This window comes from Micropterus salmoides, unplaced genomic scaffold, assembly GCF_014851395.1.
Source record: "Micropterus salmoides isolate LMB-PRFRI ecotype aquatic unplaced genomic scaffold, ASM1485139v1 Ms_hic_scaffold_14, whole genome shotgun sequence".
In the NCBI taxonomy this organism is placed as follows: domain Eukaryota; kingdom Metazoa; phylum Chordata; class Actinopteri; order Centrarchiformes; family Centrarchidae; genus Micropterus; species Micropterus salmoides.
In genome coordinates, this window is record NW_024040485.1 from 23096196 (window position 1) to 23116285 (window position 20090).

The 20090-nt window shown below is 39.5% G+C and overlaps 2 protein-coding genes across 2 annotated transcripts; one reads left to right on the plus strand and one right to left on the minus strand.

Moving 5' to 3' along the window:
* Positions 1-2780: 2780 nt before the first annotated feature.
* LOC119902382 (leucine-rich repeat-containing protein 19-like) lies at positions 2781-5028 on the plus strand (the record flags this gene model as incomplete). The annotated part of the gene is made up of 3 exons (XM_038718532.1): positions 2781-2884; positions 4339-4528; positions 4706-5028. Coding segments are annotated over exons 2-3 (492 nt in total), but the record flags the coding sequence as incomplete, so codon positions are not given.
* Positions 4943-8168, minus strand: tmem125b (transmembrane protein 125b). Its single transcript, XM_038718530.1, has one exon. The coding sequence runs from the start codon at positions 7511-7513 to the stop codon at positions 6809-6811; it is 705 nt and encodes a 234-aa protein (XP_038574458.1). The 5' UTR covers positions 7514-8168; the 3' UTR covers positions 4943-6808.
* Between the last annotated feature and the right edge of the window lie 11922 nt (positions 8169-20090).

Consider the following 20090-nt stretch of genomic DNA (forward strand, 5'->3'; position numbering starts at 1 on the left):
GAGAAAGTTCCAGTGTTATGGAAGACATCCTGCCTTGTTCTGGTACTAAATAAGTCCTCTCCATCTGCCCATTAACATCCCACATAATGAGAGTCTTGGAGAGACTGGTCTTGGCTCATCTAAGCCCTCTGGTTATCACCCCTCTAGACCCACTGCAGTTCCGTGAGGTGGGTGTCTAGGATGGCATCATCTACCTGCTTCTTTGAGCCCACTCTCATTTGGACAAGGCTGTTAACACTGTGAGGATCATGTTCTTGTATTTCTCCAGTGCCTTTAACACAATCCTGCCTATACTACTGCGGGAGAAGCTCCAAAAGACCCTCCTGGGTTACTGACTACCTGAGGGACAGATCACAGACTGAGGGGATGTGTGTCTGAGCAGGTGGTTAGCAGCACAGGAGCACTGCAGGTAATTGTACTCTCACCTTTTGTCTTTACACTATATACTTTAGATTTCCAGTACAACTCTGAGTGCTGTCATTTGCAGAAATGCTCAGATGACTCTGCCATTGTGGGGCGTGTCAGTGGTGGAGGTGAGACTGATCACAAAGAGCTGGTGGATTGTTTTGAGAAGATGTTGCACATTTTTCACCAGTCTGTGTTGCAAGTTCAATTGTCTTTGCAGTCATCTGTTGGGGGCAGCAGCACCAGAGCCAGTGACACAAAGAAGCTGAGCAAGCTGATTAAGAGGGCTGGCTCTGCGCTGGGGACTGCCCTCGAGCCTCTCCAGTTGGTTGTGGAGACAATAATGTTGCACAAACTGCTCAGAATTATGGATAACACTTCACATCCTCTGCATGAACTACTCATAAGACAACAAAGTCTCTTCAGTCGGAGACTATATACTTCAGCTCCACAGTAATAATGACCACTACAGGAAGTCTTTCCTGCCCATTGCAATTAAAACAAGCTGTGGCAGGGAGAGGTTTATTTGTATCTGAATGAGAATGCACATTCTCATTTGCACAGATATAGTTGGAGGGACATACCTTAAAGCCTATTCTGTCAATTAATTGATCAATCTTTGATTGTGATAAACTGGCGCGTGCATATTTGTTTTAAGAAAAACAATTAATACTGGATATATGAATGGGTTCTTTTTTACAAGGAATAGATTAAATTTGACAGGGTGACAAATTGAGTGTTAATGCATTATACAAAATTGAAGAAACATTGACATCAAAAGTTTCCCTGCTGTTCTTACATCTGATTAAGTAAATAAAACTGGGAACCAAGGGACTGTATGCAAATTATTAGAAACAGAGGGGAGGTAAGAAAAGGGTGGATGGTTATATAGTTTTTCATTTTCGCAGATGGGAGGGTAGTCTTAGAAGGGTCTTTACTATTTAACATCCCAAATTACAGCATTACCTTACAGGATTGGTTAAAAAAATGAATCAAACAGTTTAAAAAATGATGGTTCTAGTGTACACGATGGGTCTTAAGGAATGCTTCCCCATATGCAGGGCAAACAACCCTGTCTCTGTTTCAGAGAATTCTCTTTTTTGCATTATTTCTGTCAAACATTATTTTCTCCTTCACTTTTTTCTGCATTATAACAAAAAAGCTAAAGAATTCAAACACGTCTTTTTAAGTTTGCCTATAATATAATTCGAAGTTCAGCCTTTTGTAATGTTTGCCATACATTAGCAATGGCCAATTCCACATTAACTTGCACATTGTATTGTGAGAGTTATTTTCTCATAAATATGTTAGGTTTTAAATTAGATTTCACCATCTTGAATTCTGTCACGCTTGTCATGTCATGCAAATTTAGTTCAGTCCCTAAATGAAAGTGTATTCTGGTCAGAGCTGATTAAAAAGAAAAATGTTCCACATTTGAGATGAAAGCACTTCACGCCCAAGGCTGATATAACATAAGAAACCAGAGCCAATTAAAGATATTATTGTGCGCTTTGAGTATGTCACTTTGAAGTTAGTTTTCTCACACAAAAAATGTCTTTTAGGATCTTTGTGGTTGAAGGAGCTAGTTCATGTATCATTATCATTTTAAATGTATTTAAGGACAGTCGGTTAAGAAGTAAATTCTGATTCTGAGAGTTCTGAAGGCTCATATCCCAAGTTTCCTCTTTAAAAAGGAGTCCTGGTGAACCTTTTTGAAGTGGGCCTCTATTCCTAGTGGTAAAAAGTACAGGGTGTATAATGAGGTGTCTCTGGGTCAATTGTCAGAATTCTCTCAAGACTTGAAGCTCTTCTAAAGACACATTAATTCCTCTTTCTGCCCTCCTTTCAGCATGGCTTTTTAGAAACCTGATGAATTAATGGAAAGTAGATCAAGAAGGGGGAAAAAATGATTTATATGAGAAAAAAATCCCCTGAAGCAATGTAATGCTACAGTTGTTACCTCATTAATCTCCTGTAAACCCCCCAGACAAATTGTAAATTGACATAGACTCTGTGGAAAGCTTTTGTTTCACACATGTCTTATATGATTACAGTGCCACTATCTGGCCTCAGAGCCAGATGCAACAATTGTCACAATTCATCCAAAGGCATTATTTGTCCCTGTCACTGAATTCAATTACATCCAATGATTGATTATTTACTTCTATTTATTACAGAAAGAGTAAATTGATACTGAATGCTGTTGAATGAAAATAAAAACTTGTCTACATGCACTCCCGACTGGAATAATGAGTTAAAAATGAATCAGGAGGAGAAATAGATGACACACCTAATGAAGTTATTCATTAACATCTCTGTCTTGAGGGCAATGTGCAGGAACAGTGACATTATGGCCTGCAACCTTTGGCCAGCAAGTCTCTTTATTTCAGAAAGAGCTGAAGAGGAAGACAAAAACAGCCGTTGAAAATCAGATCTAGGAGACTTTCACCTGCTCCGTCAATTATCCTATTTTGAACAGGTAAGTAAATTTAGATATTTTTCATTCGCGTGTTCTTGTTGTAGATTGTAGTGTAAATTGCCAATGGATTTACTATGTGTTCTTTGGTGTTATATGTTAGACAGTAGTGAGTCTGTTGTAGTCATATGACTAGTGTTTATCAGAGACACAGCTACTGTGTGCTGGCCCACATAGGTGCATTTTACACATATTAACTCTGTACTGCTGCCTCAAACTCATTATCTTCAGACAGAATCTGCAGTGCGGATACACTGTATACCTGCTCTCTAGATTAAAAATTGTTATCTGTATAACAGATTTGTGTTTATACTATGTTTAAAGTTAATTAGTAAGCAATTCCAGAATATAATCATGAATGTTGCTCAAGACTTGGCAAGTCAACCGCCTAACATCACGTCACAGTGTGTGTGGATAGAGAGGACTACTGTATCTAATCAAGAAAGTTTTAAGGATATTTTGATTCAGTTCAAATTGTTTTTTAACAAGTCCTTTGTAGTGGTTGAAGGCATCTGTTGATTGTGTACTGTAAGTGTAATTTGAAATAAAAGATACCATCAGCCATTGTTGTTGTTGGAGGAGGTTTTATCGCTGACATTTTTGGGGTTATGATTCCTCCAAACCAAAGGGGTGCATTCTTTGATGAAAATGATGCCAATGATGGTGATTATTATGATTCTAATAATTTGTGTACCCAGTTTTCTATTTACTGAATCAGATGTAAGAATAGCAGTGAAGCTTTCGATGTAAATGTTTCTTTAATTGTGCATAACGCATCAATACTCAATTTGCCAGCCCATCAAATGTAATGTATTCCATGTACAATAAACAGTAAATTTTAACTTTAAGTCATTCATGCCTTATTAATAGTTTTTCTTGAAACAAATAATTATCTGCCAGTGTGTCACGATCATCTGGTTAGTTTCAAATGCATTTGATCCCATAATCTTATCATATCTTATTAGAGTCTTATTTGAAAGACCTTCTTTAAACAGATGAAACTATTTTGAAATAATGCTGATCACGTTAGTGGTGTCAAGAATTAAATGACTAATTATAGACAGGGATAACTGCCGAAAGCACATCTGTCCAATTAAATCCTTACCATGCTTTGAACATTCAGGTAATGTTAGCCCTTTAAATCTCTGAATTGGTTAATAGTTTGTTGGCCATGAAATATAAAACATGAAGTATGTCATTGTCAGTGCAGGCCTTAGGATGTCTAATCAGCCACACATTAAAAGATGGAATCCCAATTTTTTGTCTTAAAACAACACTGACAATCCCACATGTACAGGGAGTCACTGGTTGCTGTAATTGTTCTGGCTCTCCGCATTGGCTGCGAAAATGTCCCTTTTAAATGCAATATAAAAATGGGGTGCAAAGTGCATTCTAAAGTTCAACACCCTCTCATGATCCTCAGTAGATGTAATCAATTGATGATTTGACTTTTTTAGGTTTTCCCCCAGGACACAGAGATGGGCCAGTGGAGCAATAGCCTCTTTGCGGTGTTATTTCTTTGTGGAGCTTTTATGAGAGAAGCACATCCGGCTACTGTATCTGATGTTGGGGGACACAGAGGTGCTCAGAGACATCTTCTAATGGAACAAGATAATAGCACCAACAGAAACATTACTGAATTTCAAAGTAAGTAACAAAAGACACACACAGTATTTTACCACTGTCTAACTATTTACAACCAGGTGTGTTTAAGGAACTTTGAACTCTATGACACTTAAACAATTTGAATGCACTGGTGTTGACCTATTTAATCTTTATAGTTACATGTAGATGCAATAAATGTTATTCCTGCTCTCTACGCAGGGACATCCGATTTGAATAAGGAATCCAAGCCTGTGGAGTGGTCCTATCTGGCTGCAGGACTGGGCACAGTCCTCACTGTTTCTCTCCTCATCGTGATGGCTGTCAAGTTTCGCCTCTTCCATCGCTTCTTAGCCAGCTACAGACACTCCCTGCTCCAAGAGGCTGACGGGGTCAGCCAGTATGGCCAGGAGGAGGCGTCCTATCCTAACAGTGTGTTGGGTAGAATGGGAGGAATTGGAGGGACTCCGAGAGGACTGGATGATGATGATGATGGCTTCATTGAGGATAACTATATCCAGACCAGTGAGAAAGACAGGGCAGAGAGAGAAAGAAAGGGGGGGGAGGAGGAGGTGGAGGAGGGGGAGGAAGGGATAGAAGACAGCGATGATGACCTTGAGTTCACTATAGCGTGATTAGATAAAGGGAGACTTCATCAAAAACAGCTGGTTTACAACAAAAAATAAATGACACTGTAGAGAACTTGATTGACAGTTGAACAGAACCTTTCTGGCTTGTGCCCCCTTTAAATGAATCAGTCTGGAACCTCTTGTCACGCCTTGCATATGTCTATGAACTGTGAAAGTTTCCACCAGAGTGAAAGTTCCCATCAAAAAGGATCATAATATTGTCTTATTTAAACAATTATTTAAATTATTAAATTGTCTTATTTAAACAATTGTTTATTTAAACAATTGTTTAAATAAGACATATTGTCCAATATAGTTTTGCTGGGCAAAACTACAGATATCACAAGAAAAGAAACAACGTTTAAAGAAAGAAAACTATTTTTTCCTTTTTTCCTGTTCCAATGAATCTTTGCAGCCAAGATTATCCTGTGACCCCTTGGAGGGGTCCAGACCAATAGCTTTGGAACTGCTGAAGTGCACAGTAGTCAAAACCTCTAGAAGCTGAAATAATGACTGGACTTGTGTCCAACATGAGCATATTTAAATAGTATGATGCAATGTAAGTAGCTGGGATTGGCTCCCCCGCGACCCTGTACGCAGGAGAAGCGTTTGATGATGGATACAATGAAAGTAATAATGAAAGTTAATTGATTTCTTTGAAAAATGTTACTGCTTGTCGTGGAGTTCATTTGAGTACAGTATGGTAGTTCACATCTCATCATATACGTAGGCTGGGTGCACAAAGGCAGATTCAGCAAACTTTGTTAGACTGAAACATGTAACGTTCTTTAAACAAATGACCGACGTGACTAAAGAAAGGTATAGACGTTCAAAGCTGGCAACAACTTGCTGACGTCACATTTGACAATATATTATATATATAAAGCTGAAATCTTTTTTTAATTTTTTAATGAATATGTGTATATCCATCTGCAAGTTTTTGGAAGTTGCTTTTCATACCCTGCAAATGAGCTATTAGCCTGTCAATCAAGTTACAAGGTTGGTTGATTATATTTTGGCTCTGAACCAACAAGAAAAAGGTGAAACAACTTGATACATCATCACCTTTGTATTAGTCTGAATGTGCAGAAAGGTATGGATTTCAGTGTAAACGTATCTGATGTGTGTGAGAGGCATGATGTAAGATATAAAAGAGTATTTTGATGCATTTGTTTGTAAAGTGCAAAAACAAAAATGAATTCTTTCTAATTCCAATTTCATATGCATTCATTCTTTCATTCACCTTTCCAACCTTGACCTTTGAGTCAGTGGTAGAGAACAGAAATATTATCAACACTGAAAATATACGCAACACAGTTATTAAAAAGTTTTGTTTTGATGTCAACACTTACTGAGTCTTCACTTTCAACCATAACTACTCAGATGTATCAAAATGGTGCATTCAGATTATTGAGCCATTTTTGAAAGAACGTGTTGCAACATTCTATTGTTCAGTTGCACATTATTTGCAGATATTCTTTTGATGATGATCATAGACATAGTGTTATTTTAATGGTAACAAAAGACTGGACATGTGCCCCAACCACTGTGAAGTCCAAGATTAAATCTACCTAAATTCATCTCTTTGTAAATTTGTTCTGCTTATTGTACATCTGCTAGACAGAGTTCATCTAATCTTTCATTTCACAGACTCTTTGATCCTTTTTCTCTGAGACATTCTGCCAATTTAGTCCTTTCAGATCAGGCTTGTCCTGCTGGAGGATGTCTCTCTCCTGGGCTGGCTCATCTGTCCTCCTGAGACCCTGACAGCTCGACTCCGCAGCCTCCTTGGTCTGCTCATTCTCATCATCATCCTCCTCCTCTGTTCTCGTCTTCCTTTAAGGTAGATGAGCACACTGTAGACCACTACAGCCAGAGCCATGCCTGCCCCTGCAGCCATCAGCACCAGACTAGACAATAACATTTCCTTGCTGTCATAATCTTGGCTGCCGATTGTGGCCACACAGAGAAGCACCGTCCCACAGAGCATCACTGCCAGCCCGACAGCAAAGATCAGTGCCGGGTCAGCCCTGCCGCCGCTCTTCAGCTGGTTGATCCGACGTCGACTGCGCACACAGTTCATGTCCTGGATGGCAGAGCTAAGAAGCTGCTTGAGCAGAACAGCCAGGGCTAAGAGGCAGAGCGTAGTGCCCACCCCAAGGCGCCACTCCCCAGAGAGGCTGGTGGAGGTGGAGAGGAGCCCCACGCCACCCAGGCCCAGCCCCAGTATGAGGGCTACCGAGGCACAGTAGCACAACAGGGATTGGCGTGGCTCTCTGAACCACCACAGCTCCACTTGATCTTCCAGGACACGCCTCCGCATCAGGGTGGGTTCCAGGTAGAGACCTGGGGTGTGACGAATGGTGTGGTGGGGCTGGTAGAGGGTCTGCATCTCAGGCATGACAATGGGCAGTGGCTACACCTCAGCAGGCCCAAAACCAGACTGACACCTTGTATAAAGATTATGCAGAATTTGGGTGGATGATTAAAATACAACCTTATAAGAGGATTCAAACTAATCTTGACAAATAGTATTTCACAGTCACGGTTTTCTATTATTTGCCACAACTATGCTAACTCAACTTCTTTGAAAACAGTTACTCACTTGGTGTCTGTCCATGTGTATCCCATCAGACATCCTGAGTCAATGCATTACAATTGTTAGTTTGGAAGTTGTTTGGTCTTGTTGTTTCATTTTGTAGAAGAGATGTTGTTTCACGTAAAAATATTCCAACTTCAAGGAAATTTCCTTTCATGCAAAATGTGAAAGTGGCTTTCAGGGATGAACCTCTTCTCAGTGTAGATGGTAGAAGATCCTGACTTCACGCTGGAGGCAGAAAGACAGCATAGACCCAACCATAAAGAAGCAGAGACTTCCACTGTGTAATACTCACTGTAGTGAGAGAAGTAGTGTTGTTGACATCTTGGCAGGGTATTGTGTGTGCATATAGCTCGTCCACATGTCTGCTCATGATCACCACAGTGACTGTGCTAGCGTCACAGATTGATAAGCTGTGCCCTCTTCACATTCTCTACCCCAGTGCCAGGCAGAACAGAGGACCCCCCCCTCACCTCCTCCTTCTCTCATCCCACGGGAAAACCATCTTGTCTGGTTAAGTGGGAAAAAGACCAGTCACAATAGCAGTGTTGGATCATGGCTTGGACAGAGATTGGCGACATTGTCCACCAGGCCTCCACACAGACAATGGGCTGACCGGTGAACAGAATGACTGTGCTGCAGGAGGCGGGCAGTGTTGTGTGTGAGCGTTGCTGTTGTGGAGGGCTGAGTGATGTCAGTGTGTACTGATAATGGTGTTTCTGTGATCCCAAAGATAGCGTCATTCACACTGAGCCTCTTAGATAGACCACAGTGAATGTTGCCTCTCCTCTGTGAGATGCTCACTGACATGGGCCTGCTGAACTGTCTCTTCCAGGAATACACCTAGCTGAAAATATTTCTTCAAAACAATTCGCCTTGAATTTAAAGGATTACTTTGACATCTAGGGAAATATACTTTTTGCTTTCTGATGGAGAATTACAGGCGAAGATTGCTAAAGACAGGAGACAGTTAGCTTAGCTCAGCATAAAGGTTGAAAGCTTATCTTATTAGTTTATAACTGACAAATTGTGGTACTGCAGGTGGTTATGTGACAAGTAAGAGCTGAGATACTGCACTTGTTAATTAGTGAGCTTTAGAAGCACCGCTGTGCAGTACTTGTGATGGGAGGTATCGGTTGCGGGTACAGAGATGCCAATCAGCTCCATATTTAACAGATAGATATACAAGTGGTATCAATCTTCTTGTCTAACTTTTCCAAAGAAACAAAAGCATCAACAAAATGCCAAATTGTTCCTTTAATAACCAAACAAATGTTAACCTGCATGCTATATTTACATTTCTTCCCTGAGAATAATAACATCTGAGAAGCCAGTACACTTTTTTTGGCTTTGGTTTGAAGCTAATCCATCTTCTTAGAGAGGCACAACTGTAGCTGTCCAACAGACGTTTCTTACAGTGCTGTAACTGATATAAGTACAGTAATAATGACTGCATTCCATTTTGTTGTTGCAGTGCCTTGCTACCATAGGTGCCAGCAGGATTGTACAACTAAATGGAATAGAGCCATTGTTATTGTTATAGGTTACTTGCAGTAAGGTCTGACTGACAGATAAAGTACATGTTCATTGTATGTTTAACTACACATGTTTTCCTGTCGGCATAACATTTACATTTATAATACACAAATTATTTTTGTTGAGTCTTCAGACTGAAAGGATTTTGAGACGATGTAAATGAAACATGTGGCCACCATGGCTTACAGTATTATTTGGGGGAGAGGTGAACACATCTTTAACACCTAATCCTTGTGCTGAGTGTTATGAATCATCATTGTACCTAAACAAATCTATGACTTTTAGCAGTGGTGCTCCCCTCAACTGTGACTGAAATCGCCTGTCAGTTCAGCTATGATATTACGTGTGTTACTTTCCATTTAAAAGCTTACTGAAAGACGTCAAAAGCCACAACCACGGCTATTCCTGTAAATCTATAAATAGTGCATGTATTTAGCTAGCTTTGTGTTAAACTAAATGAAACAGTGCCAACCACCAACAGAGTGAACTTACTTACCACTGCATTTAATTAAATCAAGGCTGTAGATTAATAACTTACACTGCAGTGTAACTTTTACTATCATGTTTTATCCTGTTTTATTTTATATTTCACTCTTTTAATATTGCACTTTAAATTTCCTGGTTGTTGAAATATGCTATACAATTAAACTTGCATTGCCTTATTACTAAACTACTGAACAGTCAAAATCAGCACCATTAAATCACATTGTTATGAGTGTACTGGTATGTTATGTATATGTTTGCCTGGACAGGAAAAATGAACAAAGGGATTTGTAATTTCCCGTAAAAGTCTAAGAGAAGGAACAATACAGATGCAGAGCTACAAGGATGCCTCCATCTAAATCTCCTTGCGGAGGTCCAACACTGTGACAAGTTGCAGGTGACAAGTGACAGGAAATGACAATGAAAGAAAGACAGTAGAGTATCCATACTATTGTATGGTGCTGGTGGTGCCAGTGCCAGTGCCATCTATATATTTCTGAATGATTGATAAATCACTTTGCTACATCATCAAGTCCCTATTTTGCAAATACAGAATGAAAAGCCCGTGAAGGCCTCCTTACCAAAGCAGTGGGACTGGAGTTCAAAGTGCACTTTCTCCACCTAGTGGACGATATTACTAAATATGTAATTCAGCCTTTGAATCTTTGAGTCTTTAAATGTCAAATGTCAAAATATAATCTACAAAAAAAAAGATTATCTAAATTTTACTTTGTTATCTTAGTGCGAAAAGAAATTAGACAAGAGGATAACATATATGAACAAATGAGGAAAAGGATGGGTCGATAGATGGTCGGATGGATAAATGATAGATGATAGCTCTCTTACAGTGTATGTTATGTCCTTGGTATGTACAATGTGCTGATGCTGTCTCCTCTACCTGCAGTTGGCCTATCAGAGATGTTGACGAAATGGCTGCCTTTCTATCTGATTTTTATTTGTGTTACAACACATGTTATTATTTTATGATTGGAGAATGATTTCTACAGTCTACTATTTAATCGAGACAACTTCATTTGAATGTTAAAAGAATCCTCTGGGCTGACTATTTAATAACTATAATACCAATTTGTGCTTTTGTGTCATGGACATATAAGAAATATATGAATTTGTTAAATCCTGATCTTACACCCTCAAAGACATCATTTACTACAATTATGATCAGAAATAGTATTGAGTGGGTGCCGGTCTATATGGCCAATTATTTTGTCAGGATGCCTATTACTTTTATAGTTAAGAAAATATGTGAATATGAAGTCACTCACTGCGCATGTTCGCTGCCATCAGATTTAACCACAAGGTGGCAACAAACAACCATGTAACTGTGTGGTGTTAATACTGTAAAGAGACTCACATTAAAGACATCAGAAAGCAACATCAAGTAGACTCAGTTCCTATATAGGTGACTCTGGGCTTTTAGTCTTGTTTTCACCATGTCACAAAGGACTGTGTCTACTTGTTATGATTATGTTAAAGCTAAAGTAGTAGCCCAATAATTAGGCAAAATTCAACTATATTTGAAGAAATGATGACCTGTCATTTTCCTGTTGCATTATATATATATACAGGTACTGGTCATATAATTAGAATATCATCAAAAAGTTGATTTATTTCAGTAATTCCATTCAAAAAGTGAAACTTGTATAATGTATACATTCATTCCACACAGACTGATATACTTCAAGTGTTCATTCCTTTTAATTTTGATGATTATAACTGACAACTAATGAAAACCCCCAAATCAGTATCTTAGAAAATTAGAATATTGTGAAAAGGTTGAATATTGAAGACACCTGGTGCCACACTCTAATCAGCTAATTAACTCAAAACACCTGCAAAGGCCTTTAAATGGTCTCTCAGTCTAGTTCTGTAGGCTACACAATCATGGGGAAGACTGCTGACTTGACAGCTGTCCTAAAGACGACCATTGACACCATGCACAAGGAGGGCAAGACACAGAAGGTCATTGCTAAAGAGGCTGGCTGTTCACAGAGCTCTGTTTCCAAGCACATTAATAGAGAGGCGAAGGGCAGGAAAAGATGAGGTAGAAAAAAGTGTACAAGCAATAGGGATAACCGCACCCTGGAGAGGATTGTGAAACAAAACCCATTCAAAAATGTGGGGGAGATTCACAAAGAGTGGACTGCAGCTGGAGTCAGTGCTTCAAGAACCACCACGCACAGACGTATGCAAGACATTGGTTTCAGCTGTCGCATTCCTTGTGTCAAGCCACTCTTGAACAAGACACAGCGTCAGAAGCGTCTCGCCTGGGCTAAAGACAAAAAGGACTGGACTGCTGCTGAGTGGTCCAAAGTTATGTTCTCTGATGAAAGTGAATTTTGCATTTCCTTTGGAAATCAAGGTCCCAGAGTCTGGAGGAAGAGAGGAGAGGCACAGAATCCAAGTTGCTTGAAGTCCAGTGTAAAGTTTCCACAGTCAGTGATGGTTTGGGGTGCCATGTCATCTGCTGGTGTTGGTCCACTGTGTTTTCTGGGGTCCAAGGTCAACGCAGCCGTCTACCAGGAAGTTTTAGAGCACTTCATGCTTCCTGCTGCTTACCAACGTTATGGAGATGCAGATTTCATTTCAGATGCCCCAACTAAGTACTGAGTGCTGTACATGCTCATACTTTTCATGTTCATACTTTTCAGTTGGCCAACATTTCTAAAAATCCTTTTTTTGTATTGGTCTGAAGTAATATTCTAATTTTCGGGGAGATACTGAATTTGGGATTTTCATTAGTTGTCAGTTTGAATCACCACAATTAAATGAAATAAACATTTGAAATATATCCGTCCGTGTGTAATGAATGAATATAATATCCATCTTTCACTTTTTGAATGGAATTACTGAAATAAATCAACTTTTTGATGATATTCTAATTATATGACCAGCACCTGTATATATAAATCGTAAATGTACTTCTTTAAAACACAGTGCAAGACAATGCCATACATTTTGGACAAAACAATGTTGACCCCATTCATTTCAATGGGGTAGGTTTTTATAAAATATGCTGTGTTTTTTGGGGTGCAACTTGTCCTATTTATTACAATAATGCATCAACAGTAAAGTCTTCTGTGTATCTCTGTAAATGTAATCTGTAAACACGAGTTGATATTGATGCCATTGATCAACCTATAGAGGGCACTAGCCTCCAACTTCGGACAGCAGCCTGCAGGATGTCCCCACAATGGAACTGTACTGGTTAAGGTTCCTCCCACCATCCAAAGACATGCAGTCTAGGTTAATTGGTGTTTCTAAAATTGTCCTTAGGTGTGGATGTGAGTATGAATGGTTGTTTGTCTATGTGTGGCCCTGCGATGGACTGACGAGCTGTCCAGGTTGTACCCTGCCTTTTGCCCAATGTCAGCTGGGATTGGCTCCAGCCCCCCCGCGACCCTGAACGCAGGATAAGCGGTTGACGATGGATGGATGGATCGATGCTTAAGGTTGTAAAGTACATGCAGTTGTAGAAGAAGTACTTGGATCTTGCGCTTAAGTGCAATTAGTGATACTAAAATGTAAAAATACTCCAATGCAAGTAAAGAATTCAGGTAAAAAAAAAAAAGGAATTGACATCTAAAACACTTATTACTTGGTTGTGTGATACCTTTAATTACTTTAAATACTGTTGGGTTGTTTAATCTATGACAGTGCATCATATTTTATGATCTGCTTGTATATTTTGTATGAAAATGCTTAATCTGCAAATTAGTGGTAACTATACATGTCAAATGATCATATATTTCCCTCTAAATGTAGTATAACACAGAAGATTTTTATTGGAAGATGGGATAATGAGGTCTGGTGCACTTTATAAATATGCTGTAATTTATTTCTAAAAACAATGTACTACTTACCTAAACTGGAGGAGCACAGATGATAAAAAAAATGAGGATAGGCTAACTACATAATTCCTTTTTTACTAAATAACACACATTTGTGTTTTTACTTTGAGAAAAAAGCCTGAGATGGTACAGGTTATTTATGGATAAACTCTGTTGTTATACTGGGTGCAGTTCATTGTTGAGAGGTTTCCACAGTAAATACATCTGAATTGAAAACCAGGACTCTACTTACTGTAAATTTCATTAACAGTAAAGGACACGAACACTACAGACATTGCAAAACTTTCTGTTGTTGCACAATATCAATTCAAAATATGATATGAAGAGCTATGAGTCATAACTTTCAAACTCAGCACGCCTCTTCTAACAGTATAGCACATTTCAAACAATTTCAACTTGCATGCAACTGAGCCAACCTAATGTCATAACCAAAGGCAACAGCTGCACAAAACATCTGTTTAGCATTCTTCAACAACAGCTCCATGGAATATATACCAAATACACATATATTTCACAAAATACATATACAGTAAATTATCTTTAATGCACCTTCAATGCTTTCAATATCACTTATTTAAAAAAACATCCACAAGAACATCCTTCAAGTTTTTATACATTTAGTTTTAAACTGTGCTAGGTGTGTGGAGGAAGGATAAGATTCTGCTTAGAGTTTATAAAACGTGATCGTTGGTTATGGTTAAGATTAAAGTAGGGTGCTGTAGGAGGACTGCTGAGCAGAGACAGCGGCCTCCACAAAGCTGCAGCAGCATGCTGCCTGACAAATTGCAGTCCAAGAATGTGCCATAGTGAGATTTGTGTGAACAGTTTCTCATTCTGGCTCGACACTCCAGCAGCTGATTTCACCGACAGGTGCAACATCAACCAGAGGAAGAACTAATCTCATGCTTGCAGACCACTGGGTTAGACAAACAGGGCTTATGACCAAAGAACCGCTGTTCCAGTTTCCTCCAACCAGCTGGTGAAAGGAGGGAGGAAATGTTGTTCTCTCAAGCAGCTCTTGAGCAAGGTATTAAATTTGCTTCAGTGCTCCGAGGCCATGGATAGCTACACTGTGACTGAACCATGAAGCCTGTCGATGCCAGCATCTGCAGGTGTGTGAATGCAGAGCAGAGAACGGCTGGGAAAAAAAGTATGCATGCTCAGCAAAACAGCGCCTAAAGGATGATTAAATAAGAAATGTTGCCCAAGTAAAAGTCACACTATTAAGTGAAATGCTGTTCACATGCAGGAGAAACTGCAGATTTCCATGATTGCTGTGACCGTATGTGGAGGATGGTGGAAGCCTCTCTGGAATCCACAATGTTGAGAAAATGTGGCACATCATCCGGACTGGCTGTTGGACAAATGGAAAGGATCTGCAGCCAATTTTTGAGGCCTCTTACAACAGGTGACGCACTAAACAAATGCAGACAAACCTTACCAATCCTGGCTTTTCACAACTCCATACAACTTTCAAACCTAATTATTATACCCCTGCACAGACACAGATTAGCTGGATGTCACTCAGGCAGAGACAAAGAGATGTGTGATGAAGTGACTTAATCTATGTAACCGCATTGATCTGTAGATAGTCTGTCAAAAAGCTTGAGTGATGAGGGATTTTGATGTGGCATGTGCCGTACACTGCAAGTGTTTAACACTATACATATGCAGTTTATCGATTTGTGGGGAAGTAGACTAGTTATTGCAATGCATGTCACACACACCTCTGCTCAGCAATAGAATCACCTCTGGTTGCTCTGTCGGTCCACCACTTTGGTCCGGATGGAAATCTCAACAGCTCTAGGAAGGACTGCTATGAAGTTTTGGACATTCATGGTCCCCAGAGGATGAATCCAACTGACATGCGGCAACTACTGGAGGGATAGCCAAGACTGACTTTTTAATCTTGCACCATTATCAGGTCATGAATTCCATTCTTTCAACTCCACTTTATGTTTAATGCTAATTAGCAAATGTTGGCATGCTAACATGTTAAACTAAAATGGTGAACATAGCAAGCATTACCTGTTACACGTTAACATGTGGTGCGTGCGTGCTGACATTAGCATTTAGCTCAAAGCACTGCTGTGTCTAACTGCAGCCTTACAAATCTGTAGACCACAGATCTATACAAAAAATTGTTTAGATATGTTTTTTTCTCAATTCTTGAATGTTTTTAGAAGACTGAAATCCTTAACCTTTCTCAACCAACAAAAACATTTAACTTTTCTTTTGGTCTTTCTTAAAGATACTATTTGATAAACAGGTCACAGGATGTTTGACAGTTGACAGTAGAGAAGGGCTAGTGGACAAGGGCACTGAGGCCAGAGCAGGCAAAGCACCATTGCCTGTGTTAGTCTTACAAAATCTGCTCTCTAGCATTTTCATATTTCAGTTGATTGACAATCTCTCTCTCTCTCCCACTCTCTCAAATATACCCTGCCTCTTGCTTAATCCTCAATGTGCTAAAAGCGTTCATTTAGTCATGACTCACTCCTCACAACAAATTGACTGTAAACTTAATTTAGTCTGTTATCTCGGATGGGTGAGAATCAGATTTGCAACTAAACCAAAAATATTTCTTGTGCTACAACAATACGCATCGCTTTAATGTTCACTTGAGCAAGCCAGCTGGGCACATATGATAGCACATACTGTACCTAACATGTTATAATTGTCTTGCAGTATATGAGCTATTTCTATGAACAGCTGTTTCTGTACATGTTATATATTAAGCTTGTATTGCATGATTGGGGCCTTAAAGAGATAGAAATTAAAACTATAAAGCACATTACTCTGTGATTCCCAAGTCACGTGCCTGAAAGCTTGTAAGCTTGAGGGTTATATCTTGAAGAGACATGGATTTTCCCCCCCGAAAATTAGGTGGCTGTTTGTGTTGGGATATTTTCCTGTATAGCTAAACACTGTGGTCACAGCTCAGAATCAGAATTTGTTACGGGGAGGTCTGGAGTGAGCTAATATCACATTGGCGGATAGTGCTAACATACTGATTTTCAGACACTAATTTCTGTAACAAATTTGAACACCTGTTCAACAGCCGCTGTGTTTTTTCCTTTCCGTCTGCTCCTGCTGCCTCATTCTTACTGGATAGTTACCGTGCAACCATGACAACAGACCCCTACTATCATTATTGTGGACTATTTTTCCTCAGTGTCATGACTTTATTGGCTGTGAATACAGTTGTTCATGCAAATATGTGCATATGTGTGCCAGTGTCTGGGTGTGTACTTGCTATATGTTGAGGACGGGAGGGGGATTAAGTTATCCTTCAGCTTATCTCCATTAAAATGACTGATTACGCTGTCAGCAGTGGTCGTGGCCTAGATTTGAAAGACAGCCTTGTTTGCTCTGGCTGGCAGCCACTAGACCTTGTAAATACTCCTGATGCAATTTTATTAGCGGACCAGTATTACCTCATTGTGTTTAGTAAGAGCAATAACGCTGCAGTTTGGTTAATGAAAGAGGTACAGGGGGCCTTTTCCTGTTGCTGCTGCCTCTGAGAAACTGTATAGCCTGCGGTTCACCTTAGCATTCGCATAATTTGCATATAAATGAGAATCACATCACGTTATTGCATGCGGGGGTATTTTAATAATGGGGTTGTTGAACAGGATACGGTACTGTACGAGAGACTTTTGCAGATGCTGAAACAGGTGGAGCCCTGAGCGCTAGTTTTTGCCTCATTGACGCCATGCTGACCTGCATCTTTTACCTCCCTGTGCTCTGCATCCAACATAGCCTACTTTCTTTTAATCTCTTGTTAAATTTCAGAAAGATTGTGTTGCCTGAGTTATACACTGCCACATCTCTGAGTAGGCTTCTAGCTAGGTACTTAATAAAGGTTTTCAAACCTTTACTCCCCCCAAACTGAACACAAAAACACCACAGGGACACAAAATTGCTTGACCTCCTGATCCCCTCCTATCTGCTCCTGCTAGTCCCTAGCACTGTAACACTACATGTCTGTCATGCTCTAAAATTGGTTTCACTGGCTCAGTGGGTGTGACATGGACAACCCAAGGACCCCTCTCTCTCTTCTCTCTCTCTCTCTCTCTCTCTCTCACACACACACACACACACACGCACGCACACACACAAACACACACACACACACACACACACGCACACACACACACACACACACACACACACACACACACACACACACACACACACACACACACACAACTTTCTTGAAAAAGGGGGTTGTCTGTATAAATGCTGGACAATGCATTTGTGTAAGATCCACATTCCTATTAAAACACCCACACACAAACACCAAGAGCTGAAATCAACGTTAACAGTAACAACACATTTTTAATTAGGGTTATTGGTTGGATTTGAAGAAATACATTTTTCATTCATTCAAAGTTAGGATTTTAACAAATAAATCAGACAATGCAAAAGCAATTAATTGATATTCCCAAAGTTATGGTCTTGACTGGTTTTGAAATAAAATCCCGAGTCCCGAGGTTAAGAAAAACCTGCATGCATATCACATATAAACACCTTATTATAATTGTCTTCCGAAGTAGAAAAACCTACCAGTATATGAGCTATTTCTATGAGCAGCTGTTGTCTGTACATGTTATATATTAAGCCTATATTGCATGATTGAGGCACCAAGGAGATACAAATCAAAACTAAAAAGTGCATTACTCTGTGATTCTCAAGACATCTGCCTGACAGCTTCCAATAATGAGGACTTTATCTTGAAGAGACATGGATTTTTTTTTCTTCGAAAATTAGGCGGCTGTTTGTGTTGGGATATTTTCCTGTATAGCTAAACACTGTGGTCACAGCTCATAATCAGAATTTGTTACTGGGAGGTCTGGAGCGAGCTAATATCACATTGGCTGATAGTGCTAACATGCTGATTTTCAGACAATAATTTCTGTAACAGATTTGAACACCTGTTCAACAACTGCTGTGTTTTTTCCCTTCCGTCTTCTCCTGCTGCCTCATTCTTATTGGATGGTTACCATGCAACCATGACAACAGACCCTTACTATCATGATATTTTCCTCAGTGCCATGACTTTAATATTACACCTATACTATGAGCACAACAGTGCAAACACAGACTTGGATTACACCAATCAGGTGCATGCGTTGCTTGAATAGGTATAAGAGGATTGCTAGCTATTAAATCTTTAAAACTGTTTTTGCTTTCATGATTCTGTGTGAGAAGTGACAGCATGTTGCTTCAGATCTTCTTCACCATTATCACCGGTCGTGTCATTGAAAGGTGCTCTGTGGTGGGGGCTGTGTTTTAAATATACCCTTCCAACCAATCCACCCACACAGGTTTTAATGATGGCTGAAGGGGACAAGTCAAAATGCCTGCTGTGAAGAGACCTACCAGACCTTCTCTGTGTGGGGTGTACAAACTGTGCTTCACTGACAGCTCCCTCACTCTCCTGTTAGTTTTATTGCACCTGGTGTGACAAATCAAACCTTTATCATTGTTTTTAGTTAGTTTGGTGACATCATTGAATACTCAAACATCAACCTGACAAGAGGTCTAATCAGCACCGGTAATTGAAAACACCTGTGTGGGTGTGCAGCGCCTTTAGGTATTCCAGACATTTCTGGTTAGCTCTTTGTGTATTGTGTTACTCTGGGATTTGCAATTAATGTCCAACAGAGTAATATAGGAAATGTGTTACAATTTAAGGTTGAACCTATATTAATATAGATTAGAATATCACAATGTCAGGGCAGTTTTATAAACAGAAATGTGTATCATTGAACTGAATTTGTGTCTTATTAAGCTTTTTTTTATGTGGTTCAAATCATCCCAGCACATATTCTAGTATGTGCTATATATAGTATATAGTAACCCACCTGGCCATAATAACCTATAACTATGTGTAATATTTGTGGCCTGTGTAATGACACAAGTTAGACTTCTCTGTGTTTTTTTAATGGCAGAAAATTGTTTGAGCTGTGATATTGTTTTATTGTTTTCCTCTCTTGCTGCTCCTCTCCTCTCTTTGAATGTTCTTGAATATAATTTAATATAATTTATAAATTCTCTATAATAATAAAGACAACAGTTTGTTGCAACTCAATTCTTTGCTCAGTCCCTCACCAGCAACATACAATTAGCACGATATTTTCCTATGCTATTTTATTATAGATGTTGAAACAGACTAGTTGACAGATATATCTGACCCAGGTCCTTTAAGTTGCTGTTAGCATACTACTGATCGAAAGCTATGGAACAGCTACCAAAGAGACCTTTTTTTTATCAACTACTTATTTCAATATTAAGAATAAATGTTCAATCTCATATAGCCTAACAGAATAGCATTATGAAATCATCATAATTAGAAGGAAAGGGAGAACAAACAGTCTACTACAATTGCTCTCTTCTACTCTTCTCCCCGCCCCACGCGCTGACGTCATGCGCCGGTTAGCCAGTGAGGTGGAGGGACGGGGGGGGGTTCACAGCGTAGAGGCAAG

What these genes read in the sequence shown, in the direction of transcription:
- tmem125b (XM_038718530.1), bottom strand. Translation starts at nt 7,513, where the DNA reads ATGCCTGAGATGCAGACCCTCTACCAGCCCCACCACACCATTCGTCAC.